Consider the following 18514-nt stretch of genomic DNA (forward strand, 5'->3'; position numbering starts at 1 on the left):
ATACTGAGGGAGACAAGGGAGGAAATTTCTGGGCCTTGTATGAATTCTTTGCATCCTCTTTAGTCACAGGAGAGGTCTCAGAAGACTAGAGAACAGCCAGTGTTCCTTTGTTTAGAAGGGCAACAAGCATAATCCAGGAAATCACAGAGAGGTGAACCTTAAGTCAGTGATCGGGAAATTATTAGAGAAATTCCTTAGGGACAGGATCGCTCGCACTTGGAAAAATGTGGACTTGACCATGATGTACATCATGAATTTTATAGGACAAGTCATGTCTCTCAGACTTAATTGAGATTTTTATGGAAGTGACAAAGATGATTGAGGGCGACACAGTGGATGTTATCTGGATGGAAGTTAGCAAAGCAAGATCCCTCATGGCAGGCTGATACAGATGATGAGGTCACATGGGAACCATGGTGAACTGGTAAGATGGTTATAGAACTGGCTTGGTCATAGAAGACAAAAAGTAGTGGTAGAAAGTTGTTTTTCTGACTGGAGACCTGCGACTAGTAGTATTCTACAGGGCTCAGTTCTGCGACTGCTGTTTTTTGCCAAAAATGATTTAGAAGAGAATGTAAGTGGCCTGATTAGTAAGTTTTTTTTGAATATCACAAAGATTGTGGAGCTGTGGATAGTGAGGAGGTTTGCCAGAAAATACAGAAGAATATAGATAGGCTGGAGACTTGGGCAGCAAAATGACAGCTGCAATTTAATCCTGACAAATGTGAGGTGATGCATTTGGGAAGGTCTAATACAGGAGGGAAGTATACAGTAAATGGCACAACCTTTGGATGTAAAAGCATAGGAAGGATCTAGGCATACATCTCCTCATTTCCTTGAAAGTGGCAACAAAAATAGTTAAGGTTGTCAAGAAGGCCTATTGCATGCTTTCTTTCATTGTCGCAGCACAAAGTATAAAAGTTGGCAAGTGATGTTGCAGCTATATAGAAATTCAGTTGGGCCGCATTTGGAATATTGCACCCAGTTCTGTTTGCCATACTGCTAAAAGGATTGGGGGCTTTGGAGAGGGTACAAAAAAGATTTACCAGGATGTTCCCTGATGATTGGAGGGTAGCAGATGTTATTTCCTTGTTCAAGAAAGTGAATAGGGATAATGCTGAGAATTATAGACCAATCAGTCTGTCTTATGTGGTGGGCAAATTATTGGAGAGGACTCTGAGAGATAGTATTTATGATTATTTGAAAAAGCGCAGTTTGATTAGAAATAGTAAGCGTGGCTTTGTGAGGGGCAGGTCGTGCCTCGGAAGCCTTATTGAATTCTTTGAGGATGTGATAAAACACATTGAAGGTAGGGCAGTGGATGTGATGTATATGGATTTTAGCAAGGCATTTGATAAGGTTCCCCATGGTAAGCTCATTCAGACAATAAGGAGGCATGGAATTCAGGGAAATTTGACTGCACAGATACAGAATTAGCGGTCCAACAAAAGACAGAGCGTGGTAGTAGACGCAAAGTGTTCAGCCTGGAGCTTGGTGACCAGTGGTGTTCTGCAGGGATCTGTTCCGGGAACTCTGTTCTTTTTGATCTTTATAAATGACTTGGATGCCAAAGTGGGTGGGTGGGTTAGTAAGTTTGCTGATGACACGAAGGTTGGTGAAGTTGTGGATAGTGTGGAGAGCTGTTGCAGGTTGTAATGGGATGTTGACAGGCTGCAGAGCTGGGCAAAAGAGTGACTGATGGAATGCAAACCAGAAAAATGTGAAGTGATTCATTTTAGAAGGTTAAATTTGAATGCAGAATGCAAGGTTAATGGCAGGATCCTTGACAGTGTGGAGGAACAAAGGGGTCTTGGGTCCACGTCCACAGATACCTCAAAGTTGCTACCCAAGCTTATAGGGTTGTTAAGGCATAAGGTGTGTTAACTTTCATTGGCAGGGGGATTGAGTTTAAGAATCGCAATGTTATGCTGCAGCTCTATAACACCCTGGATAGACCACACTTGGAATATTGTGTTCAGTTCTGGTATCTCGTTATAGGAAGGAGATGGAAGCATTAGAGAGGGTACAGAGGAGATTTACCAGCATGCTACCAGGACTGGAGGGCAGGTCTTACGAGGAAAGGTTGAGGGAGTTTGGGGTTCTCTCATTGGAGCGAAGAAGGATGAGAGGTGACTTGATAGGGGTATAAGAGATGAGAGGCATAGATGGAGTGGATAGTCAGATACTTTTTCTCCGGGTGGGAATGGTATCACAAGGGGGCATAATTTTTAGGTGTTTAGAGGAGGGTAGAGCGGAGATGTCAGAGGTGGATTCTTTACACAGAGAGGGGTGGGTACATGAAATGCACTGCCAGAAGTGGTGATAAATGTCTCTAATGTATCTGACTCTAAGCGACTTATGGTAAGGCACATGAATTATAGTAAAATGAAGGGTATGCAGGGTAGTTTGATCTTAGGGTAGGATAATAGGTCGGCTCAACATCGTGGGCTGAAAGGCCCGTACTGTGCTGGACTGTTCGGTATTCTAAATACAGTTGCAGAATTTAAGAGGCATCTTTACAGAGACTCAAGCAGGAAAGGAATAGAGGAAGGTAGTAAGAACTGCCGATGCTTGAGTCTGAGATAACATGCTGTGGAGCTGGAGAAACACAGCCAGGCTAGAGAATCAGGGGAGCAGGAAAGGTGACATTTTGGGTTGAGACCCTCCTGGGAAGGGGCACCAGACCAGAAACGTTAACTGTTTTTTTTTCCTTCACAGATGTTGCCAGACCTGCTGAGCTTTTCCAGCAGGTTTGTTTCCATGTGTCAGCATAGGCTTGGTGGGCTGAAGGGCCCTTTCTTGTGTTGTACTGTTCTTTGTACTTAATTACCACTATCATCTCCTCTGAGCCTACTCTTTCCCAAGAAAACTGCTTAGATTTTCCTTTGTTCTATTTGCCAATGCTTCCACATGCATTCCCTTAGCTTTCCCAGTTTGCTTTTTAAGGTTTATACACTCCTAGGGATTCTGCCATATTAAGCTGTTGTTAGGTGCAAAAAGCATGTGCTTTCTCCTTAATTCTAGCCTTTATGTCCCTTGACATACAGGGTTCTCCAGGCTTGGTCCCAACCTTTGTTTTAGTGGGAATGTGTTTGCCTTGTACTCACATTAATTACTCCTTGAATAACCCCCACTGTTCTAATAGAGTTTTATTTGCAAATAACTGATCCTAGTCACTTAAGCAAAATTGTATCTTGCCCCAGTAATATTAGCTTTTTCTCCATTTAGAACTTGTATTCACTGCCCATCGTTTGCTATTCCATAGCTATCCTAAATCTAATAATGTTAGGATCATTATCTCCAAAATGCACCTGTACTAATATGCGTTCCAACTGCTGGCCTTATTTATGAATGTTAGGTCCAAAATTGCCCCTATTATGTTGGGGGTTCTGTTTATTGGCTAAGAAGAAAGTTCTCCTGATTGCAATTTAACAAATGTGTTTCATCTCTATCTTCACACCAAAACCATCTGGTTAATATTTGGATAGTTAAAATTAGCTAAGAATTTATTAAACTGTTACTGCCTTATTATTCTTACACTTTTCAGACGTTTTATTAACATTTTGCTCGGCAGTCTCACCCTGACTGTTTGGGGGTCTATCGTGCACACGATGGGATGTTTTGTGTTTTTTCACTTCTATCTATGTAGCCATCTTTGATTTTTTTTCCATCACATACCTCATTTCGTCTGTAACTGATTTGTTGATCAATGCTGTGACCCACCCACCCGTCACCCATCCTCTTCTGTGCAATTCTCCTTCAAAGCGATCCCACAACCAATGGTTCAGATTTAATCTCTGCAGTCCTGTCACATCCTGTCATGAATGATGTTGGACAATTAAATAACTCACTGGAAGAGGAGGAGGCTCCAGAAATATCCCATCCTCAGTGATGGAAGAGCCAACATATCAATCAATGTGAAAGGCTAAGCATTTGCAGCAATCTTCAGCCAGAAGTTCCAAGTGGATGATCCATCTTGGCCTTCTTCTGTGGTTCCCAGCATCAGAGATGGGAGCGTTCAGCTGCTAAATTCACTCCAGGTATCAACAAACAGTGGGAGGCACTAGATACTGCAAGGGCTATGGGTCCTGATGACACTCCAGCAGTTGTAATAAAGACTTGTGCTTTAGAACTTGCCAGTCCCATAGCAAAACTGTTCTAGTCAGTATGGTGTAACACTGACCACCTATCCGACAAGTTGGAAAATTGCTCAGGGACAACCTCTGCATAAAATGCAGGACAGATCTAACCCAGCCAATTAACACCCCATTATTCTACTCTCAATCATCGGTAAAGTGTTGGAAACTATCATCAGTAATGTTGTCAAGCAGCACTTGCTCAGCAGTAACCTGCTCAGTGCCCAGTTTGGGTTCCACCAGAGTCACTCAACTGACCTCATTACAGCCTCGGTTCAAACATAGACAAAAGAGCTGAATTCCAGAGATTGGGTGAGAGTGACAACTTTGACATCAAGGTTGTATTTGAACAAGTGTGGCATCAAGTAGCCCTGGCAAAACTGAAATCATTGGGTATCAGGAGGCAAACTCTCCATTGGTTGGAATCGTCCCTGGTGCATTAGAAGATTGTTGCTTTTGGAGGTGGTCAGTTATCTGCATGAGCTCCTCCAGAGTGGTGTCCCAAGCCCAACCATCTTCAGCTGCTTCATCAATGACCTTACCCCATTAGAAGTGGGGTATTTGCAACTCCTCATACTGAAACAGTCTGTGTTCAAATGGTCTGGACCCGGACAATATCCATGCTTGGGCTAAAGAGTGGCACGTAACATCTGTGCCATGCAAATGCCAGGCAATGACCATCTCCAATAAGAGACAATCTAACCACCATGCCTTGACATTTAATGGAATTATCATCGCTGAATTCCCCAATATCAACATCTTTGGGATTGCCATTGACCAGAAACTGAAGTGGACTCAGCATATGAATATAGTGGCTACAGGAGAAGGACAGAGGCTAGAAGTACTGCGCTGAATAACTTGTCTGACTCCCCGAAGCTGTCTGACATCTGCAGTGCACAAATCAGGAGTGTGAAGGATTCTCAAAACAGAAAAATATACGCAAAGAATATAAAAGCAGAAAAATGAAGAAATAAAGTAGTGTCCAACTTTCCAGTTCTTCTTGTTAAGTGCTCCAACATGGGCCATGGACCTGGTGGTCAGGTATGCGCCCCCTTCACTGCACTGCTGCTGCTGTAATGTAGGTCATTCACACTTTGGTGCCCTCTCACCTCCATTGATGCCCCTGCTCTGAGACATTGATTGACCTTGCCAATACAGATGCTGCCGGATGCTGCACAAGCCCAAACTCTGCTCACGGCTGCCCCAGGTCTGCTTTGGTCCCACCTCATCAGTGCAGCCACAGCTGATGCTGCCGGGTCTTGTACTGGGCCCAAACTTGCCTCCACTCCCTCCACCACCGACAGTCAGTTGCAGCAGTGTTACTATCTACAAGTTGCACTGCAGCAATTCACCAAAGATCCTGGGATAGCACCTTCCAAGCCCACAACGATTTCCATCACGAATGATAAAGGCAGCAGATACATGAAAACATTACCACCTGCAAGTTCTTCTCCAGGCCACTCACCATCCTGAGTTGGAGATGCATCTTCGTTCCTTAACCATCACTGGATCAAAATCTCTAAGGGCATTCTGGGTCAACCTACAGTGCATGGACTGCCGCGGTTCAAGGCGGCAGCTCACCACCACCGTCTCAAGGGCAACTCGGGATGGGCAATAAATGCTGACCAGGCCAGAAATGCCCATATCCCTTGAGTGAATTAAAAATGAAGTACACTTTTCTAACCAGAAATGTTGAACTGTCAGTCCTGCCCACCTTGCAGTTAAGTGTCAGTCAGCTATGATGTCATATTCCCATGTGTCCATCTCTACCCTCAGCTCCTCTGTCTTATTCCTCAGCCTCCTTGCATTGAAATATATTCTGTTTTGCCTTGTTAATCTCTTTTTTTTTTGCCCTCTCCTTTACCTTCCAGACTCCCTTGTTTGTACTTTAACTTCTAATTTCCTCTCAGCTTCTCTCCCTTCTGAACTAGACACAATCCAATCCCCCGCCATTTTAGTTTAAATGTGTTCCAAAACTATTAGCAAACCTTCCTGTAAGGCTGTGGTTATGTGACTGTTCAGAAACCTGTAAAAGTTGTACAGATGCTACCTCCTTGGCACAATCTGTTTAAGGTGCAGTATTATTTATAATGCGCTGTGATATTTTAAAAAAAATTTCAACAGAAAAATTATATAAATCACTATCTTGTACTTTTTGATTATGGTATGTTTTATTTCGGACATACTAGAATATGTTACAGTTCTCCCTTTACAACTCAGTATATTTTTAGATAAGGGGCATAAAAGAGGTAAGAATACATCACTGAATGAATTGAGTTCACATGTTGCTTAAAATGAATTGCTGTTATTCTTCAGATATTGAGTGAATTGATTTTGAAAATCTTCTCTGCAGATTTTCTGAAGAAACCTTTAGACAATTATGTGAAGAATTTACAAGTTCCAGTGAAGATAATTAGGATGGAGAAGCGATCTGGATTGATTCGTGCCAGGCTCCGTGGTGCAGCTGCTTCGAAGGGCCAGGTCATTACTTTTCTAGATGCGCACTGTGAATGCACTGTTGGCTGGCTTGAGCCCTTACTGGCAAGAATAAAAGAAAACAGGTATACGGTCCCAATCCTGCCATATGAAAGGAATAATCTATCTGCTAGTTGTGATTTGATTTTGAACTACCTTTTATGCATCTTAAGTTTCAAAACAAATCTGTGCCTCTTCACAGTTATTATCAGAAATGTACAAAAAGTTGGCTTTGTTTCAACAAAGATATATTGGGTTTATTTGAAATTGTCATGTTATCATCCTCCTGAGGCATCAGGCTTAGGCTAAGAATAAATATCTATTTCTGTTACGTTTTCTAAGTTTGTAAGTATTTGAAATTTAACATCACACAGCAGGTGACAGATGTGCATTTCCTTTTGCTTTTAAAGTTGAAATTAGTGCCTGTCAAATTTCTTCGCACAATATGGATGTTTGAAGAATTCATGCTCAAACATTTTTGGAACTACAAGGTTTTGAAAAGCTACATGAGGGAGAGCAATGACATATGCTTAGTTTTGTTTTATTTTCACTGAACTAATCCTAGTTGTTATTTACAGAAAGAATAAACTGAAACCTGTTGTTGAATGTCAACAGATGTGTTGCATTGCCTTAACCTGTCTTGAAAACAAAACCAAACATCTACCAGAATAAGATTAAATGTCAAATGTTTCTGAAACATGGCTATTAACCTAGTAAAGCTATTTATTTTACTTCTGTATATTTACTTTGAGTTTGTATCAGGTTCATGTTTTGTCCTCTCTTTAAATAGTTAATCTACTCAAAGGATCTTTTATTTAAAATATAAAACATAATTTTATCATGAAAGCCTTGTAATGAATTTATATGAAGATCATTTTAGTTAAGTTGCTTAGTTGACTTATTCCAAAGAAGAATAATCAAAATGAATTTCATTCTACATTCTCTGAAGAATAAATATTTGGCAACTACTAGTGGACAGAAACGAATGCATTTTATTTGGAGCCGCTATAGGGTCATGTAGTTAATTGCTTTATTTTTCAGTAATAACAATTCTGAATTACAAAAGAGAACTTTGTTAGGTTTTACAATAGCCTCAATTTGCATCCAAATTTATATTTGGGAGAATCTTTTGTTTTGTTAGGCTCAGTCTTTAGATGCATTTAGGATATTTTTGAGACACATTTATGGTCCTTTGATGTTTTGTAGCTAAACTGCCTTGGAGTGTATTTAAGCAACGATATGTCATCTGATTTTAATGAGTCATCCCATTTTCACTTTTCATTCTCAAACAGATGCCTCTGGACTGCTTTTAGTAGTATTTAAGGAAGTGAATTCTCACCAAAATGCTGCTGAATGTCCATTGTAACTTCAGATAAGTTATAGAAATTCTGAAAACGAATTCATTTTATCTGTCCATGTTTTCTGCTGTTCTCCTAAAGGTTGAGCACAGACTGAAATGTATGATAGTTGCATGTCAATGCTTATCAATACTGCGAACCTGCACACTTTTGAAGGTGAAATTCCACACACTCCCAGTTTTACAACCTTGACCCTGTGAAAGTGATTGGAAGCCCAAAACATTATTGTACTTTTCTGGTGTTAGTTTATTCACAGCGAGTTGCTCACTTATTTGGAGTGGGTTAGATATAGGATTTGCAGCAGATATCTATACAAACTAAATAACTCAGTTAAGATGAAGTGGATGGCAAGACAATCCCATTTGGTGGTTGAGCGTCAGACGATGTCTTTGACTGTAATAGAAGGACCATTACTACCAGAAACTTTGCAGCTATTCTGACAATGAGAAAACTTGCACACAAATTTGTGTACATAATAAAAAGCCCTTGCTGAGTATAACCCAGTAGAATTTCCAGTTTGATTCCAAATGGTAAATGATGTTCAAGTTATGCCCACATTACGTCTGTTCTAACAAGGTTTTTTCCCTGATTTTCTATTTAGATTAATTCACATGACTATGAATGTAAACTCTAACATGAATCAGCAGAATCATGAAACATTTCAAAATATGTACTTTTTAAACGTTGTTGAGACATGTGAGAGTAAAAAAACTAGGCATATTTTGATCAATATGATTAAAATGGGTTTAGTATTCAAAGCCACCTTGTTAATCTAATACTATTGACCAACACAATTAAGTTTCAGAATATAACTCTGGGGAAAATAAAATTGGCAGCACATTTTCTCAAGCAGTTTCTGAATGGATTAGGAAAAATCACTCAAACAATTTCATAACATTCCTCTTTGAGTCATTGAGCAGAATCCTTGGGGTCTGCGCAAATGCACTGTGGTGAGATTTGTGGGAGAATTGGATGACAAGTCCAGTGTGGCTTGTTTGAACCTTGGGAGAATCTTGCTCCATCCTTTATGCTTTTCGCAAATGGTGTGGTGAGTTTCTCACTCGACAGTGCAATTTGCCAATTAAAGATGTTTATAGCTTTGTAAACACCTTGTTGACAGCTCAATTCTCCTCATTAATCTTCGGCTTTCAATCTTACCAAACTTGGCAAACAAGCTAGACATCGAGAAAATTAGACATGGAAACACAAATGCATACGTGGTGAATTCAGCTTGCTGCTAGCTCTGGTTGCATTTATTCGGCTGAGGACTCTATATCTTTGTAGCCCTGGAAGTGAGCCATGATCAGCCCTGTGGCTCCACAGCAGCTAGTCCAGAGGTTAGCAGTAGAGTGGTCAGGCAGATGTATAGTGTACGTCAGTCAGGGGCACTTCTCATCTGGGAATGATCTGTTGGCTACTCAATAGGATGAGCCACAGTCAGTCCATTGGCTTCATTTTTAGTATTTGAGAAGGTGGGGGCAAGGCTGATAGCTGTTGTGGGAAGAAAACTTGGCAGGTTACACTTGACTGGAGACTGCAGGAAGGTGGAAGGGGGAAATGACAAATTTTGAAGGGGAGGTGACAATATATGCAAGAGGGTGAGATCGTAAAGGATGAAGAGTACTGGAAAGGAGTCGCGTGGGAGCATCCACAGTCAGGAGCATCTGGGCTTCAAGGGGGTGGGGAGTGAATGAACACAGTTGGCATGGTCACCTGATATGCCAGGGAGTGGGCGGGAAAAGTGAGTAGCGTAAACTTGTGGACAGGTTAGGTGGGAATCTGGAGAGGTGCAAAGCCGATTGTCTGTATGGGAGACTAGCGTGAATGGGATTTGGATATTTGAGAGCTCACTGACATGTTGAGATAGAGGATGTAAGCCACTGAGGAATTCATTATGCTTGAGGTTGAAAGTGCACAACAAAGAAGATTGTTGTGACCACATTCTAAGTGGGCAGAGTAAGTGACGCAACGTCTGAAAGTGTGGGTTGGAGGACAAGGATATTATAGCTTATAAAGGGAACGAACATTGCATGCAGACTTATTTGCTATATTGTTTAAGATTGCCTATTCCCTGGCCATCCTAATCTAATCTCCTGCATCAAACTCCCTGCTCCCCCAAAACTCACCTTTAATCATTGTATTGCATATTTTTGCAACAGACCTCACTGAACATCTCACTCATTGCCTATGCTTTTGGACACAGGGGTCATGAGAAAAGGGAGATTTTGTATGAGGAGGACCAAAAGTGTCAGCAGCCCTGTATACGCCTTATCTCTCTCCCTTTCATATGATGCACCGGGATGTGAACACAGATGTCCGTGTGTGGTACATCATTTGTGGTCACGAAGGCGTGCTGCATGCAGTAAAAATTATATTTGGGGCTACACAAAGAGTTATATAATCAGTGTAAGGTGCAACCAATTACATTTCTAAGGTGCAAAATCGCATGCAGTGCACTGCTGCCTAAGCCTCCAGTGTGCCCCCAGTAAATCACATTCTTTCTGTCCCTCCCTACCATTCTATATTTAAGCTCATACCATCTAGAAAATATTCTAGTCTATCCTTTCTTAGTTCAAAATGGAGAACCTGACCATTGAATTCCATTTATCACATGTTTGCCTATTCACTTAAATATTCAATATGCCTTTGTATTTTTATCATATCATCTGCACTGTTTAAAATGCTGCCTAACTTGGTGTCATCAGCAAAATGTTTATACTTTCTATGCCAAGTTGTTATTAGAGATTGTAAACAATTGATGACCTATTACAGATCCTTGTTTGATACCACTGGTCACATTCCTGCCAAAAACCAAATTCTAACTATTTTTTTGTCACTTGTCACTGGACCAATTTCCTAGGCATGTCAGTAATCTGCCCTCCATTCCATAGCATTTATCTTCATTGACAGTTTCTCATGTGGCAATCTATCAAATGCCTTCTGGCAGTCCATATTCAAAACATCCGTAGATATTACCTGTACATTACTGTCGTCTCCACTTCAAAAAATTCAATGAGGTTTGTCAGGTATGACCTACCTGCCATGAATCCATATTGTCTTGACCTGATTAACTGAAAATTCTCAAGGTGTTCTGTTACCTCATCCTTAATTATAAACTCTCAACAATTTCCCCACCATAGATGTGAAACTAACTGGTCTGTAATTCCTTGGTTTTCCTCTTTCACTCTTCTTTACAAAAAAAAAGTTACATATGCCATTTTATAATCCAGAGGGATGACTCCTGTATCTGGTGAACTCTGAAAGGTTATGGTGAGGACATCTACAATGTTCTTTCCTAATTCCTTTAACACCCTTGGATGGAAACCGTCAGGTCCTGGAGATTTGTCTGTCTTCAGTTCCATTAATTTCCCCATTACTGATGCTTTACTTGCATTAATTTTGTCCAGTTTCTGTTCCTGATCTACTATTAATTTCCTTGGGATTTTCAGCAGGCTATCTACATTATGTACATCATCATTGACAATGTCCCACTTTCAGTCTTTAGTGGACTAACATTGCTCCTGACCATATGCTTTCTGTTTATATACCTATAAATTTTTTTCTTTTGATTTTTATCTCTCTGGCAAGTTTCCTTTCATAATTCCCTTTAGTATCTCTTATAAGCTGCTTTCTGATCCTTTGCTGATCTTTGTGTCTTTCTCATTCAGTGGGATCTGAGGGGCTGTGGTTCCTCCTCCAGCTTGTGTCTCATGGCACTGCATGCTTTCTTTGAGAAAATGGGGCACCTGGAGTGTGCACCAGGCTCCTGATCCAGCCCAGTTGCCAAATTTCCAGTGGCTGGGAGCTGGAGTGAAGGTGTGTTGTCTCTCCAACAACTTAGTGTGCTGGACTTCTCTGTTCTACAGCCATCACTCTTTCCATGGTGGCATTCAGATGGTTACAAAATCCGCTGCACTTCTGTAGTTTTAGGGAAACAAGGGCCAATGTGTCCTATATACGTGTCTTTTTCTGCTTTTCCTCCCTGTAAATGTGGATGAAGTCCCTGGTTGCTGGCAACATTGGCCCCAGACTGGACAGAACTCAATCAGTTGCCTTGTCTCCAGCATCCCACTGAGTGCCAGAGACCTTGGGCTGTTCTTCCTTATCCAGCTGTGGAACTGTCACAGAGGTACTCACCAAACTGTTCCCACACTCCCTAAGCCTAACATTCCCAGTGATGTGTCTGTATCTGAGATGGTTGTGGTTGCATGAGGCTATCTCAGACTGATGTTATCAGAGGTCAAGGAGGTGGCTTCTGGGGAAGCCAGCTGTTTCACTAGCTTGTAGTAGACATGTTGACTGTGCTTATGAGAGAAGAGAAAGGAATTAGACCTGCAGTATAATACTGACATTGATGTTAATGTGAGAGGCATTGTGCATTGAAGAGTAGTACTTGCTTGTTCGGTGGGACATGGATTTCTCGAAGCACCCATAGTATAGTGATGGTTCTGGTTTACTGCTGTGAGGGCCTGGATTCTTTCCTCATATGTAGTGAGGAGCCCAGTGGCGTACTCTGTCCTCCCCATTGAGTTTCTCCTGTCAAGAAAGAAAGAGTGGAATTCAGAGGTGAAAGTGTGGCACAGCTGTTCAAATGGGTACAGGGAGAGTGAGGGCAAAAAGTATTGAGGTGTTCTGAGATAGTGAGGAGAGGCAGCACAGATGCTATGTGAGGTTAGTTGTGTTGGAGGTGAAAACAAGTGAGGGGAGGTGTTAAAGGTAGTGTTGAGGTGGGCAGAGCATGAACCTTATATGGGAGGTGGGTATGGTAACAGAAATAGAGTGGGTGAGAGAGCTAAGTGTGCCATTTACTTTGGCACAGACTGTGTATATGGCATTGACTCAGGTGGTGACCTTGATTCAGGCTGCCAGTGCTTAGTAGTATGGCCCTTTCAGCCATTCCTATAGGCTCTTGTCTGTACCATCCCTCAATCAGAACTTCCAGTTGCCTGTCAGAGAATTGCAATGTTATGTTGCCCTTCTGCATAAGGTCATGCTCTGTCCTTGACTGAGCTGGGCAGCATCTGAATGCAGTGGTTGATTGAGGCAAAGTGCCGCCTTAAAGATGGTGCAGGTATAGGAGGAGCCAGTCTTTCAGTGGATATCTGTTGAGTGGCAAGTTGTTCTGGGAATTGTGTGTTAAGTTAGGACCAGAATCAAACATGATGGACACCAAAGACGTGGGTAGGTCATTAATCAGGCAAATTTGGTAAGATACGTTGAAGAAACTTGCTCAGCCTTACAGCGTAAATGCTTCCATTAAAAAAATTTAGTGAAACTAGGCCCTAGATAACAAATGTAAGATTCAGCCCCTTTTGTCTAAAGAAGCAGCATGAGTTCTGAAGCATCTCAAAGGCCTGTAAATGAGTGAAATTAGTAGAATTGGCCTCGCATTCGTCATTGGACCTTTGGCAATTTTTTGGGAATTATTTTCACCTAGTACAATCTTTTTTTAAACTAGCTCAAAATATTTGCAAAGAAAAACTTGTGCTGGACGTTATTTGTATTTTAAGTCTTGTGTTATGTTGATTTCTGTCAATTCATACTTAAATTAACAGGTTACCCAAGAGAAATCTCCAGGCTGTCATTAATTATATAATGTTAGAGTTTTGGGGGGGTGGGGGGGAAAGCTTGCTCTTCTATCTCGAACAGAGAAATTTTATTTTGTTACTTGGTTTTTGCTGTTATTAGTTCACTTTTTTTTAGTTATACTTTAGTTAATATTGGGAACTTTCCATTTGCGGAACTAGACCCCTTAAGTCATTACAATTTGATACAAAAATCTCATTCAAATTTGAATTTTTCCATGATTGGTATTTCTACAATCTCATTAACTTGAGTCTTATCCAAAACAATGCAACCATCTGTGTTTCTGAACACTGGTGATTTATCATCTTAATTTCATTTTTATTTTATTTTTAGGGTTAAGATTTGGTTTTCTATTGCAGACAACATATGGGCCTGTTTATTTCATTATGTGCTCTATTATGTCATTTCAATCAAACTTCAACTCTGTTTTGAACACAGTTACTTTCAGTAAATGTAGTTGTAGACTACAGTTCATTTTGTAAAAAGTACATGTTTTCATAAAAATAAATCATAGCCACAGTGCTAATTCAAGAACCCATAAACCAATTTGAGGGTGGATGCTGACTGATTTTTATTGACTGCTGTCTGTAATGGAGCCTCAGGTTTTACACTTATATCAATGGGCTGAAAGATATCAAATTGCTGCATGTCGACGACAGGTGAGGGACCTGACACCTGGGCGTTGGCTGATGTTGTATCTTTGTTTAAGAAAGGTTGTAAGGAGAAACTGGGGAACTATAGACCTGTGAGTCTGACTTCAGTTGTGAGTAAATTGTTGGAGGTGACAAAAAAAAGATTGGATTTATGGACATTGAGAGACAAAAATTGATTAGGGATAGTCAGGATGGTTTTGCATGATGAAAATCATGCCTGTCAAACTTGTTTCAGAGATAGAAGGAACTACAGATGCTGGAGAATCTGAGACACCAAGGTGTAGAGCTGGATGAACACAGCAGGCCAAGCAGCATCAGAGGAGCAGGACAGCTGACGTTTCAAGCCATTACTGAAGAACGATCTGGTCCTGAAACATCAGCTTCCCTTTCAAACTTGATTGAGTTTTTTGAGAAATTTGCCACAAATGTTGATGATGGCAGAGCAGTAGACATTGTTTATTTGGAGCTTGTCAAATGGGTACATAATTGGTTTAACAGCAGAAGACAGAGTAATGGTGGAGTGTTGCTTTTCAGACTCGAGGCCTGTGCCCAGCATGTGCCACAGGCATCTGTTCTGGGTCCTATTTTGTTTGCCATTTATATAAATGATTTGGATGAGAATATATAAGGCATGGTTAGTAAGCTTGTGGATGATTGGTGACATTGTAGTCAGCGAAGAAGGTTTCTAAGATTACAAAGGGATTGTGATCAAATGGATCAATGGACTGAAAATGGCAAGTAGCATTTTAACTGGATAAATGGAAGGTGTTGCATTTGGGTACGACAATCCAGGGCAGAGCTTATATAATTAATGGTAAGGCTTGGGGTAGCGTTGTTGAACGGAGGGACTTAGGGGTGCAGGTACCTAATTCTTTAAAGTTTGTGTCACATATAGACAGGATGGTTTAAAAGGCATTTGGCATGCTTGCCTTCACTGCTCATGCTTTGAGTGTAGGAGTTGGAATGTTATGTTGAGGTTGTACAGGACGCTGGAGACCTCTTTTGGAATACTATGTCCACTGCTGTTTGTTATCTGTATCAATGATTTGGATGTGAATGTAAAAGGCATGATTAGTATGTTTGCAGATGGCATTAAAGTTGCTGATATTGTGAACAGGGAGGAAGGTGATGAGAAATTGCAGCAGGATCTTGATCAGCTGGGGAAGTCAACCAAGAAATGGCAAATGGAGTTTAGCATCGATAAGTTGGAGGTGTTGCATTTTGAAAAGTCAAATCAAGATGGGGTTTCATGGTGAATTGAAGGAGCTTAGAGTGTAGTGGAGCAGAGGACCTTGGAGTTCAGGCGTACAGCTCTCCGAAAGTGGAGTCACAGGTAGACAGAGCAGTGAAGAAGGCTTTGCCACATTGGCCTTCATCAGTCAGGGCATTGAGTATAGAAGTTGGGAAGTTATGTTGCAATTGTACAGGACATTGGTGAGGCCACATTTAGAGAATTGTGTTCAGTCTTGGTATGGAAGGATGTTATTAAACTGGAAAGGGTGCAGAAGAAATTTACAAGCATGTTGCCGGGACGGAGTTATAAGGACAGGTTGAACAAGTGATGTCATTTTTCTTTACACCGTGGGAGACTGTTACTCTTAGAATTGTATAAGATCATGAAAGGCATGGATAGGTGAATGCTCTCAGCCTTTTTCCCAGGGTTGGGGAATCGAGGACTATGGGGCATCAGCTTCAGGTAAGAGGGAAAAGAATATGTCGCAAGTTGAAGGACAACTTTTTTTTTTAAACACAGAGTGGTATGCTTATGGAATTATCTGCAAGTTGAAGTGTTTGAGGCGGGTATGTTAACAACATTTAAAAGGAATTTGGATGAATACATGGATAGGAAAGGTTTAGAAGGATATGGACCAAGTGTAGGGAAATGATGTTTGTGAGGACGGACATTTTGGTCGGCATGGGCCAGTTTGGGCCGAAGGGCCTGTCTCCATGCTGCAGGACAGTGACTCTATGAAAGGGTGGTTCGTACATGGAATGAACTTCCTGATGAAGTGATGGATGCGGGTACAATTACTAAGTTTAAAAGACATTTGAATGGATATATGAATAGGAACGATTTGAAGGGATATGGGCCTGGAGCAGGTAGATGTGACTAGTTTAGTTTGGGATTCTGTTTGGCATGGACCCAAGGGTCAGTTTCCATGCTATATGACTCTATGGCAAGTTTCATGGAGGGTTTCTGTCAGTGAGTTATCTCATGCTGTTCTCAGCAACTCACTTCATTAACTATGCACCCCATCTCTATGATGCCCTGCTTGTGCTGTCCTCTCTCTCGCTAGCAGTGTTGTGTACATCATTGATGGGACTCCCTGGGATTTCTGGCACTGCATCATTTTTAAAGCTCAGTCCAGCTGCGTACCGGATCACGTGCTGCCAGCCGGGCGTTGCCCTTCTCAGTGCATGTAGTGGGAGTGGCTCAAAAAGAAACACTTGAGGGTATGTCAGAGACATTAGTGGGACTTTATTGTAAATGGAAATACACATTTGTAAATGTATTGCTGTTTACGAACCAAGCTATACAGGCTACCTGTCCTTAGTATCATCACATCTTAGAGCAGACAGACAGGGTATTCCTGCTTTTTACGCAGCAACAAATTTACAGTCAAAAAGTGGTCACTCCAGCTCAAACCTATTAGAACCAATGCCAGTCAAGTTCCATCTATTTTGTTGCATCCAATGCTGCACTGCTCTATCATGCTGAAGGTGAAGTTCCTCTAGCTCAGTTTCCCCTGTTCCTCCTCAGAAAACTGCTTACATTCTCCCAGGTCTTCAGAGTCAGTCATATCCCCTCTAAACCAGCTCCAGATTTTCAAGATACAGCAAACTAGAATTACTCCCCACACACTGTCTAAGGTGTACTGCTAACCCATGCATCAGATTCCTCCGCTAGCCATCTGCCTGCTCCACAGTGGCTCTTACCAAAGAATGGGCTTCATTACACTTATACATGACCTTAATCAGGGGTTACACAATGGCATCATCAGCCATGGTTGCAGAGGGTTATTCTTGGCTCCTTATCACTATTCTTTTAAGGCATCTGCACCTTGAAACAACAGAAACATGAGAGGTCTGAAAGGTATAGGCATCGTGACAGCTTCCAAGATACTTAGTGTAGATCACTTAAGTTATGATACTGAAGATTACAGATGACTTGTGTATTGGAATCCCTGGATTGAAATCATCTTCTGTTCAAGAAGGCAGCTGCATTATGCAGTGGCACTTGAAATGCAAGTTTTGGCCTGTTCCCTAAACTTGGGGAAGCCACCTGCGTTGCAGTAGAATGAAGAACAAAGAAAATTACAGCACAAGAACAGCCCCTTCAGCCCTCTAAGCCTGTGCTGATCCAGATCCTCTGTATAAACCTGTCACCTGTTTTCCAAGATCTGTGCCCCTCTGCTCCCTGCCCTTCATGTATCTGTCTAGATGTATCTTAAATGATGCTATCGTGCCCACCTCTACCACCTCCGCTGGCAACGCGTCCCAGGCACCCACCACCTTCTGGTTAAAGAACTTTCCCCACACATCTCCCTTAAGTTTATCCCCCCTCACCTTGAAATTGTGACCCCTAATAAGTGAGTCCCCCAGTCTGGAGAAAAAGCTTCTTGCTATCCACCCTGTCTATACCCCTCATGATTTTGTAGACCTCAATCAGGTGCCACCTCAATCTCCTGTCTTTCTAATGTAAATAACCCTAATCTACTCAACCTCTCTTCACAGCTAGCATTTTCCATATCAGGCAACACCCTGGTGAACCTCATCTGCACCCTCTCCAAAGCTTCCACATCCTTTTGGTAATGTGGTGACCAGAACTGTACACAGTATTCCAGATGTGGTCGAACCAAAGTCTGATACAACTGTAACATGACCTGCCAACTCTTGTACTCAAAATCCCATCTGATGAATAAAAGCATGCCGTATGCCTTTTTGACCACTGTATTCACCTGCGTTGCCACCTTCAGGGTACCTGAACACCCAGATCTCTGTGCATCAATTTTCCCATGGGCTTTTCCACTTACTGTATCGTTCACTCTTGATTTGGATTTTCCAAAATGCATCACCTCGCATTTGCCTGGATTGAACTCCATCTGCCATTTTACTACCCGACTCCAATCTATCTATATTCTGCTGCATTCTCCAACAGTCCCCTTCACTCTCTGCTGCTCCGCCAATCTTAGTGTCATCTGAAAACTTGCTAATCAGGCCATCTCTACCTTCCAGAGACAGTAGGAACTGCCGATGCTGGAGAATCTGAGATAACAGGGTGTAGAGCTGGATGAACACAGCAGGC

The 18514-nt window shown here is 41.6% G+C and overlaps 1 protein-coding gene across 7 annotated transcripts in view; it reads left to right on the plus strand.

Moving 5' to 3' along the window:
* galnt13 (UDP-N-acetyl-alpha-D-galactosamine:polypeptide N-acetylgalactosaminyltransferase 13) overlaps window positions 1-18514 on the plus strand; it is a 406679-nt gene that overhangs the window by 205079 nt on the left and 183086 nt on the right. For all 7 annotated transcript variants that reach the window (XM_048533834.2, XM_048533835.2, XM_048533836.2 and 4 more), the window contains exon 5: window positions 6490-6697. In XM_048533834.2, coding sequence (XP_048389791.2) covers window positions 6490-6697 — 208 coding nt within the window. The remainder of the gene's footprint in view (window positions 1-6489; window positions 6698-18514) is intronic.

Source organism: Stegostoma tigrinum, chromosome 7 (genome assembly GCF_030684315.1).
Source record: "Stegostoma tigrinum isolate sSteTig4 chromosome 7, sSteTig4.hap1, whole genome shotgun sequence".
Taxonomy (NCBI): Eukaryota; Metazoa; Chordata; class Chondrichthyes; order Orectolobiformes; family Stegostomatidae; genus Stegostoma; species Stegostoma tigrinum.